The following is a 19,038-nucleotide window of genomic DNA, read 5'->3' as shown; positions in this document are numbered from 1 at the left end:
AAACACTTTTACACTTTTTGCCACATGTGAAGCTTTTCTTATTATTTTGTATCAAACCTTTAGGGCATCTAATCTAATCATTCTCAAGGTACAACAATTAGTGAGTGTTTTCTGTTTGAGTGGAGCAATCTGTCAATTTAATAAACTATCCATTTTCGAAACTAGCAACTGAAGCATACAAAACTATACATTCACCCATAAAGTAAAATATGTAAGCATGCAATAAACATCTTAAACATATTAATCCCAGCATTGATTTGGAGTCTATGGGGCACAAGATAGCTTTCGGAAAGATAGTCTAAATACAAAATAAATACAAAAAGTGTGGTTTTTTTTGTTCAAATCAAATAGACTTTGGGCCAAAAATGAAAAAGAGATGTGTCTGATATCTGATACAGATTTGAAGTCACTGGATTACATGGGAGCTGTGAGAACAAAAGTTAACTATTAATGAGCACGAAGATATTTAGAATAATAGTGGTTTTAATACATTTAAACTATAATATATTCATGGTCCCTATCGTAAAACACTGTGTGTAGGAGCGAGGGATCGGTTATGAACTAATCGTCCTCTTACTGCAGACAGACTGTGATCCTTACTAAAAAGACCGGAGTGAATGTTTGTCCAATATCCTACCCATAAAACTAACTTCTCCTCGGTGAAACATGTCAAATACCAATGAATGCTCCATTTAAAGTAGTCCTATATATACCAGAGAGTGAGTTGCTCACTGTCAACTATTCGAGGAAATGGGAGTGGGGATGAATTTCCTCGTAATCATGGCGCAACATTTCCCGTAACAGCTTTCATATCAGGAAGCCTTTGAGACTCATTACATGTAAAACACGCAGCACGTTCCCACGAAATGGGTCGGTGCTGCTGAGTTGGTTTAGTGTTTTTGAAATAGAAGTGGAATACATCGTTTCTAAATGGAGCCAAACAGGTAATGTCGACTTTAAGAAGTTGTTACTTCAATAATCCTATCATTAAAATAACGCTGATATTGTGTTTGATTCAGGCGAGCTCGCGACAGGATGCCTTTCGTCCTGCTCATTTTAGGGAATATTGCAACAGCTCTCTCTGGTACGTATATTGGACAGTGTTTTATATTCTATATGCAATACATAATTCTCATAATTAATGTATTGGTGTTTATGTATGTTTCAGGACTGACTCTTAACTGTACCAACGACTACGAAAAATTTATGTTTTGCCAACTTGAAGCTCAAAACTGCACTGAATACCATATGATTCTACAAAACGACTTCTGGGAGAACAAGTGAGATGTTGTTTTTAATTGTTCACCCCCGCAATGTAATAGGGTTCTTCTACTACAAAGCTAGTTAATTTATTTACACTATCGGTTTATGAGCAATATCAATAGTGCCGATTACGATTCAAGATTCAATCGGCAGTGGTTCCCAACCCTCTTCCTCAAAGGTCACTTTATTATTGATTAAAAATAACGACCCCTGACCAGAGGTGGGAGCTACTCAGGTCTTGAATTTGAGTAAAACAAAAAGTACCAGAGTGTAGGAATATTCTGTTAGAAGTGAAAGTCCTGCATTCAAATGTTACTCAAGTAAAAGTAGAAAAGTATTATCATCAACATATACTTAAAGTAATCAATATGCAGAGAGGTCATTTTTAGAATAATATATATTTTATGTTTTGATTATAATTATTGATGCATTAAAGTGTTATCAAAGCTGGTAAAGGGGCAGCTAGTTTTAATCACTTTGTATACTGCATGTAGCTTGTGAATTTACTCCAGGTGTAACTAAAGTTGGATTTAAGTGTTGATTATATTTTACATCATTAATCCAAATCTGCAAAGTAACTAAAGGTATTCAATTAATGTAGTGGAGTAAAAGTACAATATTTACCTCTGAATTGTAGTGGGGTAGAAGTACAAAGTACCATATGGGAATACTCAAGTAAAGTACAAGTATCTCAAAATTATACTTAAGCACAGGACTTGAGTAAATGTACTTAGTTACTTCCCACCTCTGCTCCAGACTAATGTGAAATGAATGTGAGATCTTTTAAATATTGCCTCAGCATCTGTTTTACTCTTATTCTTTGAAGCTTTTATTTAATGTTTTTGCAACAATCATACATACTAAATACGCTTATTTTATTTGAAAAAGTCAGTGTTTAATCTTCCTGATGCTTGATCAATATTCTATTAGCTTTGTGGGTTTAAACTGCCTAATTGTCTAATGCAGGAAGAGGCTTTCTTAATATAGCTTGTGATCAGGTCTTCACCTTGCCCTTTTCTTGTCAGATTTAAAGTTTTTGTCCAAATATAATAATCTATTCTTTACAATTGGCAATTTAGATTTTTCATAGATAAATACAATCCTGTATAATATGCCGCTTGAAGGGACCCATTTAGGTTCAGAACATAATGTATGTTATGTTGTATTCCACAGGCAGCATCGGTGCATTTTCGAACAGTGTGATGCTGGACCGTGTTGTTGCTCTATTCAAATGACGCTCATATTATGGGAGACTCATACAGCGACAGTTTGGAAAGGAAACAAAACCATGGGGTCCAAAATCATTGACGTCATAGAAACCAGTAAGTAGATTTCCTATCAATCTAATCTGTAGCTCTCAGAAATATACTGATTCAGAAAAGCAGTGAATGAATGTTAAACTGGGTTGAGGATGGGAAATAACCTACCCTTACTTTTCTTATCTCCATTCTTCAACAGTAAAGCCCAAAACCCCAACAATCGTCTCTGTGAAGGAATCCAATGGGAATTTTCAAGTCAAGTGGAAGACAAACTATGTTCACACAGAATGGTTCAGTAGCAGCTTGAATGCTATAGTGACTTACCATAAAAAAGGAGACAAAGAAGAGGTAGGAGCAATGTCGTATGGACTGTGTAGGCGAACATTTTCCCTGGAGACGTAGACTTTCCTGTGGTATTTCAATCATGTCAGGTTGCCGTTTAGTTAAAGGAACTATAAAAGCTATCTTTTTTTTGGTCTTCCTTATTTCTCCTTAGAAGCCTTCTGAACCTTTCAAACCAAGTCTACTTGATGGAGACTATTACTATGAGATACTTGGTGGACCCTTGGAGCCAAATACGAAATATGAAGTCAGCGTGAAAAGCGTCAAGAATAACATATCCAGCGACAGCAGTAAGGAGGAGGAATTCACAACCCGTAAGTGTTGTCATTTCTTTATAAGCCTGATTAAACCTCATATTTCTGAGGCGTGATACCTTCAGCATATATTCATATTTATTTTGTTCGGTGAAATATGTGATTTATCTAGGCTGGATTTGACTTGTAATTTGAAATCTTGGACTCTTAAACCTTCACAATCTCAACTGGAACCTGTATTTTATGTTTATTGAAATATGTTCCGAAATAATGAACATATTGTTGTTATGATGCAATTTTACGTATTTAAATGCAGTTTGAAGTATGAAAGAATGGATATGATTTATAGCGCATCCACCAAAAAACTCACTTGAACCACAACAGCTTTTACTCCAGCAAGGTTGCTACCAAACTGCTACTCAAGCACACAGCAGCTACATCTGTTACATTAGATCTTTGTTGGTTTTAACATCAGCTCACATTGTCAAAAAGGAAAATCGTCTTTATGAGATTTCCATGACTGTGATGCTTATGTCGGAATTCATTGTTGTTAGATTTTTTTTAAGTAAGTAATTGAAAACAGAATCAGTTTGCCTTCCTTGTCTTGGGTTTTCCCCAGGATCTGCCAGTTATTTTCCTTTGAACAATCTCACAGAGTATTCTACCAGGGATGTGCTCTTGGATGTCCCATTTTGGCATTGTGCGTCAGAGTTTTATTGCATTGCACTCCAAAAAAAAAGGGTCAACTTTTATCGAAGAAGCCGTCCACTTTGGGCCCCCACTGCAAACTCAGTGGTCTCATTGAAATGAAAAGCAAGGCCAAACTGGACTTTAGTTGCACAGAACACTGGACACTTGCCATATGTGTGCATCTGTGTACAGAATGTGTGTGTGTGAACGTTACTGGTGGATGTTAGGTCCATTAGCATTTCTGTAATGAGATACAGTCACTGAAACAGAAATAAGTCTTGAATAATAAGGCACTTTAAAGATGTGATAATGCTTACAGCTGCTCGGTATTAACAGTTGAATCTTCCCACATTGTGTATACTGTCACAAAAAACACACGACCAGGGCAGATTTACAGGCGAACAAGAGCCTCTTTCGTTTATCTCTCTGCTGCATGTAATTTGTACACATATGGAGTCATATCTAAACTTCATACACGGTTTTTCAAAGCTGTGTACGAGGACACTGTCACTACCCGATCTGCCCCCCTGCACCATCTGCACTGCACATGTGCGAGCTGGTCCGCCATATTTGACAACTACATACGGCAACTCTAATAACTCTAATCAATTCTAGCATCAGCTCTCCCGACCATGGTCATCATCATCAGCCTCAGTGTTGCTGCTGTCTTTATCAGCGCTGCTATGTATGGCTGTTATATAAAGTAAGTCATACAGAAAAAAAAAATATTGTCTTGTTGTAAGTTTTTTGAAAGCCTTACACTGTAACTCTTGTTGTGTTGTGTCATGTTTGTGATGTGTTTATTTGTTTGTGCAATTTTAGGCTCAAAACAAAGTGGTCGGACATAGTTGCCAAATGTCCAAATCCAAAACTACTGCTTATGCATTCAAGTGAGCAAGAGGTGAGTTACAAAGTGATCTGTGCCAAAATCTGAAAACTGAAAACAGTACCATCCATTACTCATTCTTTGAAATCTGATGGCAGTTGCAATTATTATTATTAAATTACTCTTTATTTAAATAATGTAAAATGTATCTACATGTGCTGGAAATCTTGGCAATGGCAATATAGGAGTAGCAGTTTATGTGGTGTTTTCAAGGTTGGAAAAAAGCTTGAATTAGAGTTTTTATTTTAGTCAGCTGCAAATATGGTTTGACCCCAAAAACATTGCAACAAAAGGTTTTTCAATGGATTATTGTAGTATCAGGTGAATTTATCTTTTCACCCTTTTTAGAATGGTGTCACAAAAAACAATTGTGGTTGTTTAAATCACAGGACTTTAAGTCATAAAGACGTGTACTAATCAGTATATTGTATTTACTGTATATACATTTGTATTTAACAACAGCAGAAAGGTGCTGAAAAAGCTTGAAAATTCACCTTGAAAGGCTTCAAAATGGCTTTAATTTCACGTTTAAAAAGGTGAAGGAACCATTAAGTATATTTGGCTGCAAAGTTAACAGATACAGCTCGATCAGAAAAGTTCCATATCTATATTTTGAATTGCTTTTATCTTCCTTGTTTCAGGTCTTGAAACCTGCCCCACCGATCCTCTCCTCTGTCTGGGTAGACTCCCCCGATCCAGAGGACAGCACATGGTTAGTGTGGCTGCAATAGCAATATTTCCTTCAAGATTTCTTTGGTTATATTGGCAGTTTAAGTAACCCATTTCTCTGTATTCAGGTCGGAGGGTTCAATGAAAGACATAAGCAGTGGGAGCCCTCAGCAAAGCAATGGAATCAGCACGGGCTCTTCTTGTCTTAGTTATGCTAATGCGGAACCCACTGACATTATAGCCAGAGTTCAGGATGCCCTTTGTTTGGCCTTCCCTGATATACGCCCGATGTCACCTTTGACTACCAATCTGCTCACAGAACCAAACAAAGACTTTGGTTTGCCCTCCTCTCCCTACAAACCCTGTGGTGTCAGAGCTGATGACACAAGTGTTGGATCATATTGCTTTGACAATCAAACCTATTGCAGCCTACTTCCCAACTTCGATGGCTCTGATGTCAAGGCTGAAATCCTTTGTGATTCTGAAAACCTTCATAGTTCGGGTGACATTGTACCCCGTGTTGACCAACAGGCACTGGCTTGTCCACTTTTGAAGTTACCACCAGGGGATTCAGCTCTTATGCCAATCGACATGTCATACCAGCAGAACAATGCAGATTCTTGGGGTGTTTCGCTTGCTGAAAACTCCAGTTTGTCCTCAGTGTCTAGTGGAACCAACACAAATGCGTCATGCGATCATGTGTCCGGAGTTAAATCTGACGGTGAGGGCTTTGATGAGGCCGTCCATGATGCAACAAAGCAACTTGAAAAAACTGAAGGGGCGATAATGTGTGATGAAAACCCCTTCTACGGCGGTGTGCCTGCAGGCTTGCAGAGCCTCCCTCCAGTATACGACGACTACCAGCCATTTCAGAGTCTGGTGGAGCAGCCTGGTCATTTGTTTACAGAGGAGAAAAGAGGTGAGAAAGAGGAACATTTAAACACATATCCAGAGGAAGCATTCCCCAAGATGCCTCAAAGCTTCTTAGGACCCCTTGCTTCAGGTTTCATTAACAATGTCCACTGTCCCTCCACGCTCCAAACACAGTTTCTCTCTGTGATCCCTGCTGACCAGTCAATGCCAATCATCACAGACAGCAGCTATCACAGTGTTTAGCTCTGACTTTTTTTGCATTCATTTTTTGTGTTAACTTCGTCCTTGTTTAAATGATATTGAGGCATTGTTGATCAAATGTAGAGCACAAGGGAGAGGGAGGATGTTACAGACTTTGAATGGTGTTCAAGCCCTTAGGAAATACTCAAGTTTAATTTTTTAGTATTACTATTTTAACGGCTGTCAAGGATATAAGCTGAAATGAAAAAAAATGAAAAAACATTGCACCTTAAGAGCAGTTGATATTGATATTTTGTAAATACTTTGCAACTGTGTATGATTGATTTAGTTAAATATGTAATTTTGTACATAAGAAACATTCATGTAAAGTGTATCAAAAACAGAATATACTTTTTTTTTGTTTTAAAGGCGCGCTTGATCCAATGCTTGAACAAACAGCTCACTTATCCGTATCTAACGTCATTTGTTTGTTACTCGGTTCATAGGACATGTTTTCCATAGATGTTGTGTAAAGCTTGCTTAACCACCCAGTCTGTATCGTAAGTAAGACTTGTGAAACATACAGACGAGTCATTTCCGGCAGTTTACTTCAGCCCCTCGCTGAGCTTGATTTGGCCAGAGCGCTTATCATAAGAAAATAGTATATGTCCTCAATTGTGATATTACAACCAAGCCTTTTAAGGAAAATTAAGTTAACCCTTTGTTTTAAACAAGTCATCAATCCTAATGAGCATGTGTTATTCAGGATTGTGAAATGACTTCCTCATTGCTCTTCTTTGGAACTGCTGAGCCACTTCCACAGAGACACACCACGTCACAGCAAATAAGTAAACTCACATGAACTCGTTTTACTATGAAGTTCAGTTCATTATGTGCAAAGAAAAAGAATAAAAGCACATTCATTAAGTGTATGCTGTTCAAAGAGCTTGAGTTGTGCTTTAAAGGGACATTGCTGCTGATTGTTAAATTGTTGTTTTGATGTAAGTAAGCAATTTTCTTATTTAAATGGTGTTGTTGTGACAGAGGACATTGTAGTTATATCTGCAAATAACAATAAAAAACAAGTGCATGGCTACTCTTTATTGCATTTGAAGGAACTTATGAAAGATGGCATGAAGACTTCCTAAAATGTACTTCCTTAATTGAACGTAGTTTCTGTTGAAACTGGGTATAAGGGCATGAAAGTATTTGGGGATGACAAGTATGTTTACGTTTTATTTTCTTAGGGCCTCCAAAGAGTAGAGACTTTTTGGAGTTAAGGTGACAATTGGTTCAAAGTACAGATACATTTACTAGACCTCCCAATATATTATGTTAATATAAACATGGGTAAATGTTAATTAAATGATAAAACAGTATGGTAATATCATTACAAAATATTACCAAGATTAAAATAAATAATTTACTATATATTGAAATGTAATGTATTAATTCAATATTATTTTAGCATGAATACAAATTAATATTTTATCATCACTTATTGAACAATTGAATAGGATTGCAAGAGCTACACTATTTTATTATAAATAGCACTCCAACACATTGTACATCTCTAAAAGTGGTTGACCAACAGCTACAGAGCCGGCCAGCTAACCAATCAGAGCAGACTGGGCTCTGGTTTCAGACAGAGGGTGAAAAAAGTCTGAGAAAAATGTTTGAACATTAAAGCATGTAAACACGTCACAGTAGAGACACAAAATACAAATATGACACCTGAGAAATCAGCATAATAGGGCGCCTTGAAACATGACTTGGCACGAAAACATTATGCTCAAAAGAGAGGAGGCCAGATGTAGCTACAAGCTAATTTTCATCTGCAGTCCCTGGGCAGGTGCTGACATGACAATCAACAAACAATAAAAACATTACTCTGTTTCTACTTATTAAAAATAAAGACAGTTCAGAGCAAGGATAAACATTAGAATACCAGTACAAGCAAAACATTGAAGTTTTTTTTCACCATGGGATAGCGTAAAGGTCTGAGCATTGTTAACTCTGCTTCCATCTGGTGGTTTTACATGAAAGCCCAGTGCCTCACTGCTACCACAGTAACTTGATGGAAAACCACATCCAAAAAAAATCAAAGACCACATTTTGTTTAGCACTGACCTAAACCCAGCAGGTGACTTTGAACTAATGCTGAGTCCTCAATTCAGCATGTAGAAACGCAGGGAAAGCATTAATACACTTTACATGCTTTCATACTGTACAGTATTTCCTGTAATTGGAGGAGCCGCCTAAGCAGCGAGGCAAGTTATTGGAGGAGGAGAGCTTGTCGTACCTGTGAGGCCCTGGATTGGAAGATTACAGCAGAAAAGGGGTGGGTGTCCCTGGGTAACCTCTGATTATACTGAACTCCTAGGAAAAGTTCTGTTATTGCTGAAACTCCTGTGTAACCAGTGACACTTCTCTACATGTATGCATAACTGAAGCTGTGACTCCAGTATGCAGCACCCAGGCCGGCTGAGGCTGAGGCCGTGGCTGGAGGAGCAGATCGAGTCTGGGAGCTACCCAGGAGTCAGCTGGCTGGACCAGGTAGACCCCTCACCATCATCACACATGCATTCACACCTGGGTGCAAACTGTTCTGCTGTACATCAATTTGGTTATATAAATGATAAATAATCAGGGATTAATATTAGCATAATGTTTTCTGTGCTTCTTTTTTTTGCATTTTATTCAACAGGCAGCACAAATCTTCCAAATCCCGTGGAAACATGCCGCTCGTCATGGATGGAGTATTGACCGAGATGCTACACTCTTCAGGAGTTGGGCCATGCACACAGGTAGGACCCTGCCATATATTTATATAAAGGTGTTTTCTTCTCTATTGTCCACTCAGACATCAGATTTCGTATTATCTTTAGCATTGACTCCTCATATTATATAAATCTGAGGGACTTTGTTTGATACCCTGTGTTAAGTTTTTACATTTACAGCAGCAATGTGTAAAAACACAACAAGCTTATATGTTGTATCAAAAGGCTGCTGCAATATGTTGAAATCATTTTCATATGAGTATATTTCGGTAATGCTAGTGTGCCACATGTTTGAATCAATGCTGAATGTTTTAACTATAATGTGTACACATTTATAATACTAATTACTCTTGCCTCCTCATGTAATGGCATTCACCTTTTCCCCTTACATGGTTTTCTTGTAGACTGGGGGCAAAGAAACTTAACCTGTGTTCATGTCACTGGTAACATTTTTGCCCTGTCATTGAAGGTTACATTACCCCATAAAGATTTGTTTTACTGGATGGCCTAATTCATGTAAACAACTCCAAAGAATAATCATCAGTTCAACATATCAATGATTTATTATTCAACACATCCTGATAAGATTTGCATACGGTCTGTTTCCTGCTAAGCAGAAGTATTTATTCCAGTCAAGTGTAGCCACACTTACATTGTTCTGATCATGTCTTTCTAGACTTACCACATTCATACCTTTCAAGCTTAGAGATATGAAGTGTCCAGTAGCCTTTACAGTAACAACAACAGTGTGTTACAAATAAACAAATAAAGAAAATGTGAAAAGATCCGACTTTAAAAATAAAATGATTGATTGCTTTATGTTGTTTTTAGCGCTCACATTGTCCAGACTTGTTCTTACGTTTCACACGCAAAGTTCATCAGACATGTCCAACTCACATATTAAGCTATCTTTGGCTCTTACCTACCTGCTGTAACAATGTACATTTCCCCTCTGTGGGACGAATAAAGGTTATCTGTTTCCGCAGTAAAACTATTTTATGGTAAACATTTCATTTATTTGACATCTTCTCATGGGAATCATGACCATTTTTTAAAGATGTGTGTCTGAATACACACACACACACACACACACACACACACACACACACACACACACACACACACACACACACACACACACACACACACACACACACAATAGTCTTGGGAAAGTCACGCTTTGTGAGTGTAACAGCATCACATCATGGGAAAGCTTCAGTTCACTTGCTGTGAATGTGGTGATCATATTGCTGTCAAAGTTCAACAGGCTTTTCACGCGATCTAGAAAAAAAAGATAATCATGTAAAAGCGGACACTGTAGGGGGATGTTTTTAAATTCAGCTCAATATTCAAAACTTAAATACAATTAAGCCAGAATACAGACTACATTACTGAACAATTGGACAACAAAAATACACATACCATGTGGAGGCTCTGTGAGTCACGGCAGTTGGGGTTGCAGCATGTGAGTAATATGCTACCCGTGCTCCCTTTCTACTTGTTAGCCCTTGTCAGCTGTAAATGATCCCTAGTCGATGTTTTAAGCTCAAATGATTTTATAATTGATACTTAGAAACAGAGGCTTGGCTGGGATCCAAATACCTGCGGACACATGTGAGAACTCAACACAATGGAGGAAGTCACACACTTGATGATTTATGGATCTAACTAGTCTTTAAACAGTAGCTTAAGTGTGAAGGTGTCAATAGGATCTCTGTGCAGTGAGCCATGTATGGATGCTAGGTTTTGTGTTTTACCTTCCAATAGATTTAGAGACAAAAAACATAGTTATTTAGGAAAGATTAGCAGAAAATAGAGTCATAATGGCCATATTTATGCATAATACATGGAGTTAACTATACTGGAATTGTCCCACACAACACCCTGGAAATATTGTTTTGCTGACCACCAGTTGTTGAACTTCTCCTCTCGATGCAGTGATACACAGATGTAGTCAAGTACGCCGTGACAACACTGATGGGTGTAGTTACAGTGGCAACAATGTACACTTCTGACAACACTTGAAACTTTATTTAATGCTTTTTTTTTTTATCCTTGTCCTATAAAATAGCAATTATTTAAACATTACATGTTACTTGTTAGACGCTTTTATCCAAAGCAACTTACATACTCAATACTGTGGGCAATCCCCACAGGAGCAATTTTGGGGTGAAGTGTCTTGCCCAGGGACACATCGACATGCTGACTGCAGTGTGGTTTGAACCTGTGCTCCCCTGATCCGAACACACACAACCCACAGCGCCACACGCCTCCTTTAAACTTACAGCTGCTGAGCGAAAAGGTGTCAGAATCAACTTACTTCTGGTTTGAACTCTGGTTTGCTTGTTCAGTAGTTGCTAATATGATATGTAAACATTTTTTTTTCAGGGCGGTACCATCCAGGCAAAGATACACCGGACCCCAAGACATGGAAGGCAAATTTCCGCTGTGCCTTGAACTCGCTGCCGGACATCTCTGAGCTGCGGGAGCACAGCAGAAAGAGAGGCAGCAATGCCTACAGAGTGTACAGGATTCTGCCCAAAACACCAACTCACAGACGCAGGAGGGGTAAGACAGACATGCCTTTCAAGTGTATGTATCTCTTCAAAGGTTAACATCCTCAGACAGACCTCATGAGACAGTGCTACCCTTTCCCAGGGCTGCAGTTGTTCAGCAGGCCGCGAGAAAGACATGGGAGTTTAGTTGATGAAACACAAACTACACATGCCTGGCAACCAAGAACGACAAGACCCATTTCAGACATACCGCAGAAGGTTGTGACGCCCGCAGAAGGCCCATTTGGTAACATGCAAACACACGGTGAGACGCTGGTTGTCAAAGCGTTTTGTTTTGGCTGTGATTTTAAATGATGTTGTCTCTGTAGTCTGGTACAAATTATACTGATTTTCAGGCATGTGGGATGGCAGACCAGAGGAGCAGGAGCAGAATGAAGCTGTGTTTAAGGTATGTTCTGACTGCCTTAACATTTTTGGGGCTTATTCTTTAGTGGAGTTTCTTTTATTTGGCAGAATGAGTAACTCCCTTAAAATGAGAAGGAAAAGACTACTGAAGAAACTGCATTCCTCTAAATTAAAGGGACATTTGACACGTAAATGTCATGTCATTTAATGATTTGTTTTCATCACATTAAGAAAGAAGCCTGTTATTTAACATAATACAGCTCAGTCAAGGAGGATGACATTTGTTGTTAAACGGTTAATGGTGTAGTTTGGGGAAAATAAAATTGATCCTGCATGAAACTGTCACTACAAGGTCTATGGATTATCTTGATTGACTGGCTCATGATTTCTTGAAAGAGTCATTGCTTCTGAGTTTTACACTTGTATTCTTTCGGCGCTATAAGCACCATGAGCCTAGTGCCATTTACTCCCATTATACTCAGGAGAAAGTATCTCTATGGACGATAATTCCAACACTCAATCACACCGAGATAATCTAGTTTTTTTTTTAATTAGCACTGTCTGTAAGAGATCAGTGGCATAATATAAATATAATGTATTTTTTATTTCTTGTAATTTCACTGTTGAATCTTGAATTATGAATTACACTGGGATGAATATTGGGCTGTGTAACGCTCTAGAAGTCTGACTGACTGAAGGTGTTCTGTCTCTCGTAGTTGATGGACCACTTGAATAACACTGACGTCTGGAACCAGTCTGAGGAGCAGAGGGAATGGAGAACACACACACTGTGGGACCACTGGCACCGTAAGACTTTGTGTGTCTGTGTGAATTAAGAAGTCCTCGACTGTCATACTCATATAGTTTGCTAAAAGATTTATTATTATTTTTAAAGGTCACTTATCATACAAAATACACTTTTTCATGTCTTTTATTCATAAACATGTGTCCCCTCTGCGTAAAGAGATTCTGAAAAAAGATTTTCTCACTTTTTGTCCTGATCCATTTATATAAAAAACTTGTCTGAAAATGAGCTGATCAGATTTTGTTCACTTTATGATGTCATAACGATGTTGTGGCATGTGTAACCATTAGCCAATCAGCAACCAAGGTAACCCCCCCCCCCACCTTATCACCTGAATCTCCTTCTAGCACCATTGTGTTCTTTTTAACNTAACCAAATATCTCTCAGAGGGGCGTGGGGAGGGGCTCCTTATTTTCATCTAAAGTAACAGACAGAGAATCAGCACTTTTGAAACAGGGCTGAAACAGAGGGGATTATGGGTAATGCTGCAATGATCTGTTTGGTGTTTGGAGCCAAACACTTCAGAGACATGTTTTGTATACATCTGAGACCTATATATTGATGAAAAACAGTATAATAGGAGACCTTTAAATAATTGATTGAGGTATTCAATTAAATAAAATCCATAGTGTTTACGACACAGCTTATAATAGGTAAGAGCCTTTGCATTTGGGTCTAAATGTTATTTTGTGCTCCTCAGGTGCTGGGGATGATGACCCGTACTCTCTGCACACAGAGAACTACAGTGAGCTGTTTGGTCCAAACCACATCAAGGAGCTCTCCGATTGGTCCACACACCAGCAAACACTGATGCTGTAGTTTTGCACTAAACAACTCATCGTTTCTGCAGTTTGCATTCTTGCTTATATTCAGCGTCTTTCTTCCTGCTGTCTGTGTGATGAGCTGACCACTGGAAATAAGAAACTAAATTGCTCTGTGAGTCAGTCGGGCGGTCATCCCCTCTGCTGAGCACGCTGAGATGAAGATCCTGTTCCAAGCCAAGCTTTCCTCTGTCATCATCAATTGGGTTCAGTGCCTCAAACGTACTGACATGACACCAAGCTCTCACCACAGCTCACTCTGTAAACTGATCTCACGCTTCACTGCACGATCACTTATTTCTTTGAGTTTCACTGGATGTTTAGCGAACATAGGAGAAGCACACAGAGGCATGACAATGTGGCTGCAACAGTTTGTAGGCTGGGGGGTGGAGCTTAAAACACCACATAACTACACATTCATGTGATTTAACCTGCAAACTATGTATAGATGTTATGCCCTTTATACACATTAGATAACTACATGTATGCCTTGGGTTAACCATTTTTAAGTCTTGTCAGAGAAACTCCATTTTGTATATTTTTCAATTTTTACAGCTGGTTGTTTTTTGGTGAAATTAATACAACCTGCTTTTGTGTTTGCTTTGTATTTTTAAATTAAACTGAAGAAACTAAAGTATAATTTTGTCTGAAATGTTGTGTATGCATATGAACTGAAGGAGATGGCTGTTATTTAAACAGTGGAATTAATTAATGTTGGCAGTCACCCAACCCAGTTTCCCATCCACACTTCTATGGTTTCATTTAAAAACTGCAAAAGATCTGATTTTCGTATTTATTTGTAGCTACACTTAACCCACAGGTTAAGAGGAATTTAAATAAACTATAGCTAAAGCTGCTTACAGCACAATTGGGTTAGTACTTGTAGTGGAGTACTTGTTCCTATTGCATCTGTATTTTAGCTAAAGGACCTTTGCATTGAGTCAATGGTCGTTGACAGGAATGCCTAGACTAGAGTATTTTGATATTAAAATAGTTTCAAATGTTCCTAACCCAATAGATGTCGGCGTCCAGCCTGAATTAAAAACATAGGAGAGACATTTTGTTTAAACTTGAACATTTAACATTTATTTCTCATTGTTTATTCTGAAAAATGCAGAAAAGACAGATGAACTTCCCTTAAAGTGAGAAGGAAAACAAAAAACATTGCTCCTACTCTCTGCCTTCCCAGTAATGTTGTACAGAAAACGAACCTTAGATACGAATGATCCTGAAAACAAACCAACCATGAATCCATTACCTTCATGTTAAGTATTTACAGTTTCATCATAAAAGAAGTCCCATGACAGGAATTCCAAAAGGAAACATTTCTTAAGTCACATTCAACCAATGTGCTAGCACAGCCTGCTGGTCACATGATATACAGCAATCCCAGTCTGCGGTCACACCTTGGTTCACACACTACAGCGTTCAGCAGAGAGCTGGAGAAACACTAACTAGTCTACACATAGGAGGATCTCTTATCACAAAGGAATTACTACTGAACATATAAAGAGGAACAGATGAGCTTTGAACAATACCAGCCTGATAAATCACATGAATAAATCTATGTTGGGATAGTGGTCACCAGCATTGTAAGGCTGTAAAATGATAAGATATTACAAATGTGACTATATCTATCAGGTCATTCGTGCTGCCTGGTACCAACACCAAATATTTCATTCTTTCATCATAAACATTTTGACAATAGCACCCATTGAACACCAATTGACACAGACTTTCGCTTGAATTGATAAAAACAACCACATTCAGTTGTTAGTCGATCACACGATGGACATGGAGGACACATAATCACACCTACAGACCCAGGCCGGCTGGTTTGCTCGTCACATTTGACCTTTTCATTAAAGAATGACAGGAGGCAGTGATGAGCAGCAGGAGGGGGCCATGATTTAATGTTCACCCTGCATCTGCTCCATCACTATTGGCAAAGATATTATCGAGGTATTTTCAATCAAGCCAGGTTATGAAATGTTGACTACATGGTGAAAATACTGAGGGATCAAAATGTACCAGCCATTCAATAAAAAGGAAAAATATGAACTGGCAACCAGCGTAATCAGGCAATAGCTGCACTTATTTACTTTCCCCTAAGAGAGGAATCCTTTAAAGAAAATTACACCTCCTTGAAAAAGGAGGTATAACTTTGTGTAATTTTAAATGCTTTTGACAAAATATTTGTTAACATCACATGAAAACATTTTTTAACACTGAAGCAACTTCATCACGAACACTGCTACAAAGGCGGGTCGCGTTAGATTGAATGACATTTAGTAGCACGTGTCAGATTTTAAGAGATCTGGCATTTGAATTGAAGAAACAAGAAAGTATTAGGACCTCTGGAGGGACAAGATAATGACAGAATTAACTTATTATGTTATAATCAAGAGAAATACAAAAAAAGACAAAAATATATATGGAGTGGGTAAATCACAGGTTTGGGGAATACTGATATCTGCAGCAAACTGACCCACATTTGTAGCCGTGTTTGCATTTGGTCACTTCTGAGTTGAATTCTTGGTCTACTGTTGATACATAAGCATTGAAAAGAAAAAATACATAGAAAAATATGAATCTAAGAATCACTAAGCTAAGCATTTGCAGCTTCAAGCTCCGAAACGAAACCAGTTAAACAAATAATGAACATGACTTCAGAAGGCAGATTATATGAAGTTCATCGTTTATTAAAATTCTATATGGTTCAATCTAAATGAGTATAAAAAAAACAGTTGAAATCAATGCGAAATTCCTAAGCAAGTGTGAGTGTACAATGTTTGATCCAGTGTACTCTACTCATTTCAAGTTTATTACAAGACAGCAATCTTAACCCCTGAAAGCAACTCAGAGAATCAGGAGTACTTCTCAGAACAAAACAATGAACATATAGCTTTTTGCCTTGCTACCTCTACCTGTCCTTTGATAAACCTCTGAGAACAAAGAAGGAAACGGAATGTCCCAAATCTCCAGCGTGGCCCAGCCACCGTGAGGTCCGTTTACAAATCAGATAATAAATACAGGCATCCAAATGGGCTACAACAGCAAATATTTTTGAAAATATTTTCCTCATGCATACACACAAGCATACGTCTGATTGAGACTATGAGCTTTCTAAACCCTCTTATCTATTCTGAACAGTTATTCTTTACAGTGCAACAGTATGGCAGCAAATGGATAGCAGTGCTTTCATTAAAAAAAGGAATGGAAAATAAAAATATATACAACATTATGGAAAAGCAGTAGTTTCATCTTTTGGTCCTGCGTCCTTTACAGACAGAACTGCTTTTTGAAAATGCTTCCTTATATCAACAACAGTAGTTTCCACAAGACTGTGAAGGGCTGTGAAGGGAGAAGAGTGACACATGTTAGGCTGTGAGGTGCTAATGATAGGAGGAGCGAATCACACCAGTTTACCTTTTAATACGAGCCCGTTTGGACAGACTTTAGGTGAATTCTCTTTGGAGAGTGAACAGGATAATGATTAAAAGTGAAAGTGACCATGGCAACCTCCAGTGGGAGTTTCTAAACAAGGCAGGGTGCAACACTAACAGCTGCCTGAGGCCAGGAGAAAGGAATGCTACTGCCCTAATCAGGCCAGTGTTGGAAAGCTAAAACTTACAAATAAAGACTGTAGAAATGAAGAAATGATTCTGCTGTGTCATTGTTAATTACAAGGACAATGGAAGTGGTTATCTGTACATGAGAGCTAATCAGGAGGAACAAGGACATCCAGTCCTTCATGAAGGCAGGGCGAAATTCCCCGAATAAAAAAAGACCATGTATAGAACAGTTCAAATATGTGCTGGGAGGCATATCACCAGTTTCCTTTTAAAGACATAAGACAAGCCTGCTGCTGTGTGTAAGCATGATTTACCATAAAAAGCCTGGGTCAAGTCAGTGACTTTTAGTTGAAATAGTCAACTGGGAAATCTTTAAACTTAAAAAAACGGGTGTCTTAATCAAAAACGTGTTAAAGCTAGAGGCTAAAAACTAAACCCATATATTTGATAACACTTGTTTGATCTGGATTAAATCATCAAAGGCAGAGGATATACCCGCTTTCTTGGGAAATGAACATGCCGCGTGTTGCTTGCATTGTTAAATCTGCAGGTGTTCACATTATCCCTCAAAACAAACTTAACATGTAATCAAAAATATGTATTTGCACTCTGGTGTTTTTTGTGTCGTGAAAGTTATGTGGCTGCATACCAGTTTCTCAGAGTAAAGAATCTCTCACCTTGTTACAACTGAGAGCCTTCGGATCCTCCGTGCACGTAGCCGCCTTTAGACTTCATCTGGGCCTGGACAAGGTCCACCTGCAAACATCAAGGTGTGAATGTTACTTATCTCTGTTGGCTTTACTCTGTTCATCAAATGTTCTGTGGAGGTGATGGTAAGAAATCATACCGATGACAATCCCAGGCCCATGTCCCCCGAGCCTACGTGTGTGGTGTGAACAAAGTTTGTTGGCTCGCCGATCATGGAGCGATCGATCCGTCGTCGCCGTTTCTGAAAATGAACGACATAAATATCAATTTTTTTGAAATGTATGTTTAGTCGTCTGACATGCATACATTTGTGTCCACTAATCGAACAGCCGAGTTGATTTGACAGATCTTTGAAACTGAGTTACTCCAGAGAGAATCACGCAGAAGCACCACATTTTCTCTGGTGTTTACCAGAGGTGTGGTCATACGTCTGTTTAAGTCAGGGGGTTTCAAAGTGTGGGAAGGTGAGCCTCCCCTCAGAGAACATAAGAACAGCCGTGCCCCCCCTCCCAATTATTATTGCTATTATTATTGTTGTTGTTGTTGCTATAATGCAGGGGTATTATTATCCAGTGGAATGCCCTTCACCGGCTGGCCTAGTTAAATCAAAGTGGTTATTTTCTTTTGGCTGGGCAGTGTAGTTCTACCACACGTCTTTATTTGACTTTCTCAGACTTAAAACTGTTTTTTGGGGCAGACCCCACAAAAAAAAAAAAAATGTACACGTAAAGGTCATCATCTTAACGGTTTGTTATGCTCATCGAGTCATCGTGAGCAGAGCATTCAAGTTGGCATGTCTATACAGCCTGGAATGTGCATTACTAATCTTTTCAGCAAAACGCCTCACACACTGATTAAGATCTACAGCTTTAGTGCGTTTTGATTCGATGCTGAGTACAGTCCAACTTCACCAGTCTCTTCTCTTCATTGGTAGGACCGCAAATACCTCATTCCTTCCTTCTACTTGGGGGTCTGAATGCGCCGCCCCCGTTCAAATTAAATCTCCGCTAAC

At 38.6% G+C, this 19,038-nt stretch overlaps 3 protein-coding genes across 4 annotated transcripts in view; 2 read left to right on the top strand and 1 right to left on the bottom strand.

The window, feature by feature from the left end:
- Positions 1 to 799: 799 nt before the first annotated feature.
- Positions 800 to 7,512, top strand: LOC104967039 (uncharacterized). The gene is made up of 10 exons (XM_010796412.1): positions 800 to 944; positions 1,020 to 1,084; positions 1,169 to 1,280; positions 2,437 to 2,585; positions 2,722 to 2,870; positions 3,019 to 3,178; positions 4,424 to 4,511; positions 4,631 to 4,709; positions 5,336 to 5,406; positions 5,492 to 7,512. Exons 1-10 carry the CDS (start codon positions 931 to 933, stop codon positions 6,477 to 6,479), a joined length of 1,875 nt encoding a protein of 624 aa, XP_010794714.1. The 5' UTR covers positions 800 to 930; the 3' UTR covers positions 6,480 to 7,512.
- A 1,151-nt stretch (positions 7,513 to 8,663) lies between these two features.
- LOC104967036 (interferon regulatory factor 1-like) lies at positions 8,664 to 14,145 on the top strand. The gene is made up of 8 exons (XM_010796409.1): positions 8,664 to 8,757; positions 8,870 to 8,972; positions 9,124 to 9,223; positions 11,585 to 11,764; positions 11,855 to 12,016; positions 12,108 to 12,160; positions 12,834 to 12,924; positions 13,623 to 14,145. The coding sequence occupies exons 2-8, from the start codon at positions 8,883 to 8,885 to the stop codon at positions 13,739 to 13,741; spliced, it is 795 nt and encodes a 264-aa protein (XP_010794711.1). The 5' UTR covers positions 8,664 to 8,757; positions 8,870 to 8,882; the 3' UTR covers positions 13,742 to 14,145.
- A 661-nt stretch (positions 14,146 to 14,806) lies between these two features.
- LOC104967033 (CDC42 small effector protein 2) overlaps positions 14,807 to 19,038 on the bottom strand; it is an 8,216-nt gene continuing 3,984 nt past the window's right edge. Inside the window, exons 3-5 of one of the 2 annotated variants that reach the window (XM_010796407.1) lie at positions 18,166 to 18,267; positions 17,996 to 18,074; positions 14,807 to 17,107 (exon numbers count right to left, since the gene is read on the bottom strand). In XM_010796407.1, the coding sequence (XP_010794709.1) occupies positions 18,000 to 18,074; positions 18,166 to 18,267 (177 nt within the window). In that variant the 3' untranslated portion in view covers positions 14,807 to 17,107; positions 17,996 to 17,999. The remainder of the gene's footprint in view (positions 17,108 to 17,995; positions 18,075 to 18,165; positions 18,268 to 19,038) is intronic. The other variant, XM_010796406.1, reaches the window with a different exon arrangement.

Source organism: Notothenia coriiceps, unplaced genomic scaffold (genome assembly GCF_000735185.1).
Source record: "Notothenia coriiceps isolate Sejong01 unplaced genomic scaffold, NC01 NC01_scaffold00037250, whole genome shotgun sequence".
Classification (NCBI taxonomy): Eukaryota; Metazoa; Chordata; class Actinopteri; order Perciformes; family Nototheniidae; genus Notothenia; species Notothenia coriiceps.
Note: the sequence above shows the minus strand (reverse complement) of the source record. Positions and strands in the feature narration are given on the sequence as shown.

Excerpts from the sequence above, each read along its gene's own strand:
- LOC104967039 (XM_010796412.1), top strand. Across the intron at positions 1,281-2,436 it reads AACGACTTCTGGGAGAACAA|GCAGCATCGGTGCATTTTCG; the intron begins GTGAGATGTTGT and ends TGTATTCCACAG. Across the intron at positions 4,710-5,335 it reads TGCATTCAAGTGAGCAAGAG|GTCTTGAAACCTGCCCCACC; the intron begins GTGAGTTACAAA and ends TCCTTGTTTCAG.
- LOC104967036 (XM_010796409.1), top strand. The coding sequence starts at position 8,883 with ATGCAGCACCCAGGCCGGCTGAGGCTGAGGCCGTGGCTGGAGGAGCAG. Across the intron at positions 11,765-11,854 it reads AACTCACAGACGCAGGAGGG|GGCTGCAGTTGTTCAGCAGG; the intron begins GTAAGACAGACA and ends ACCCTTTCCCAG. Across the intron at positions 12,161-12,833 it reads AGAATGAAGCTGTGTTTAAG|TTGATGGACCACTTGAATAA; the intron begins GTATGTTCTGAC and ends TGTCTCTCGTAG.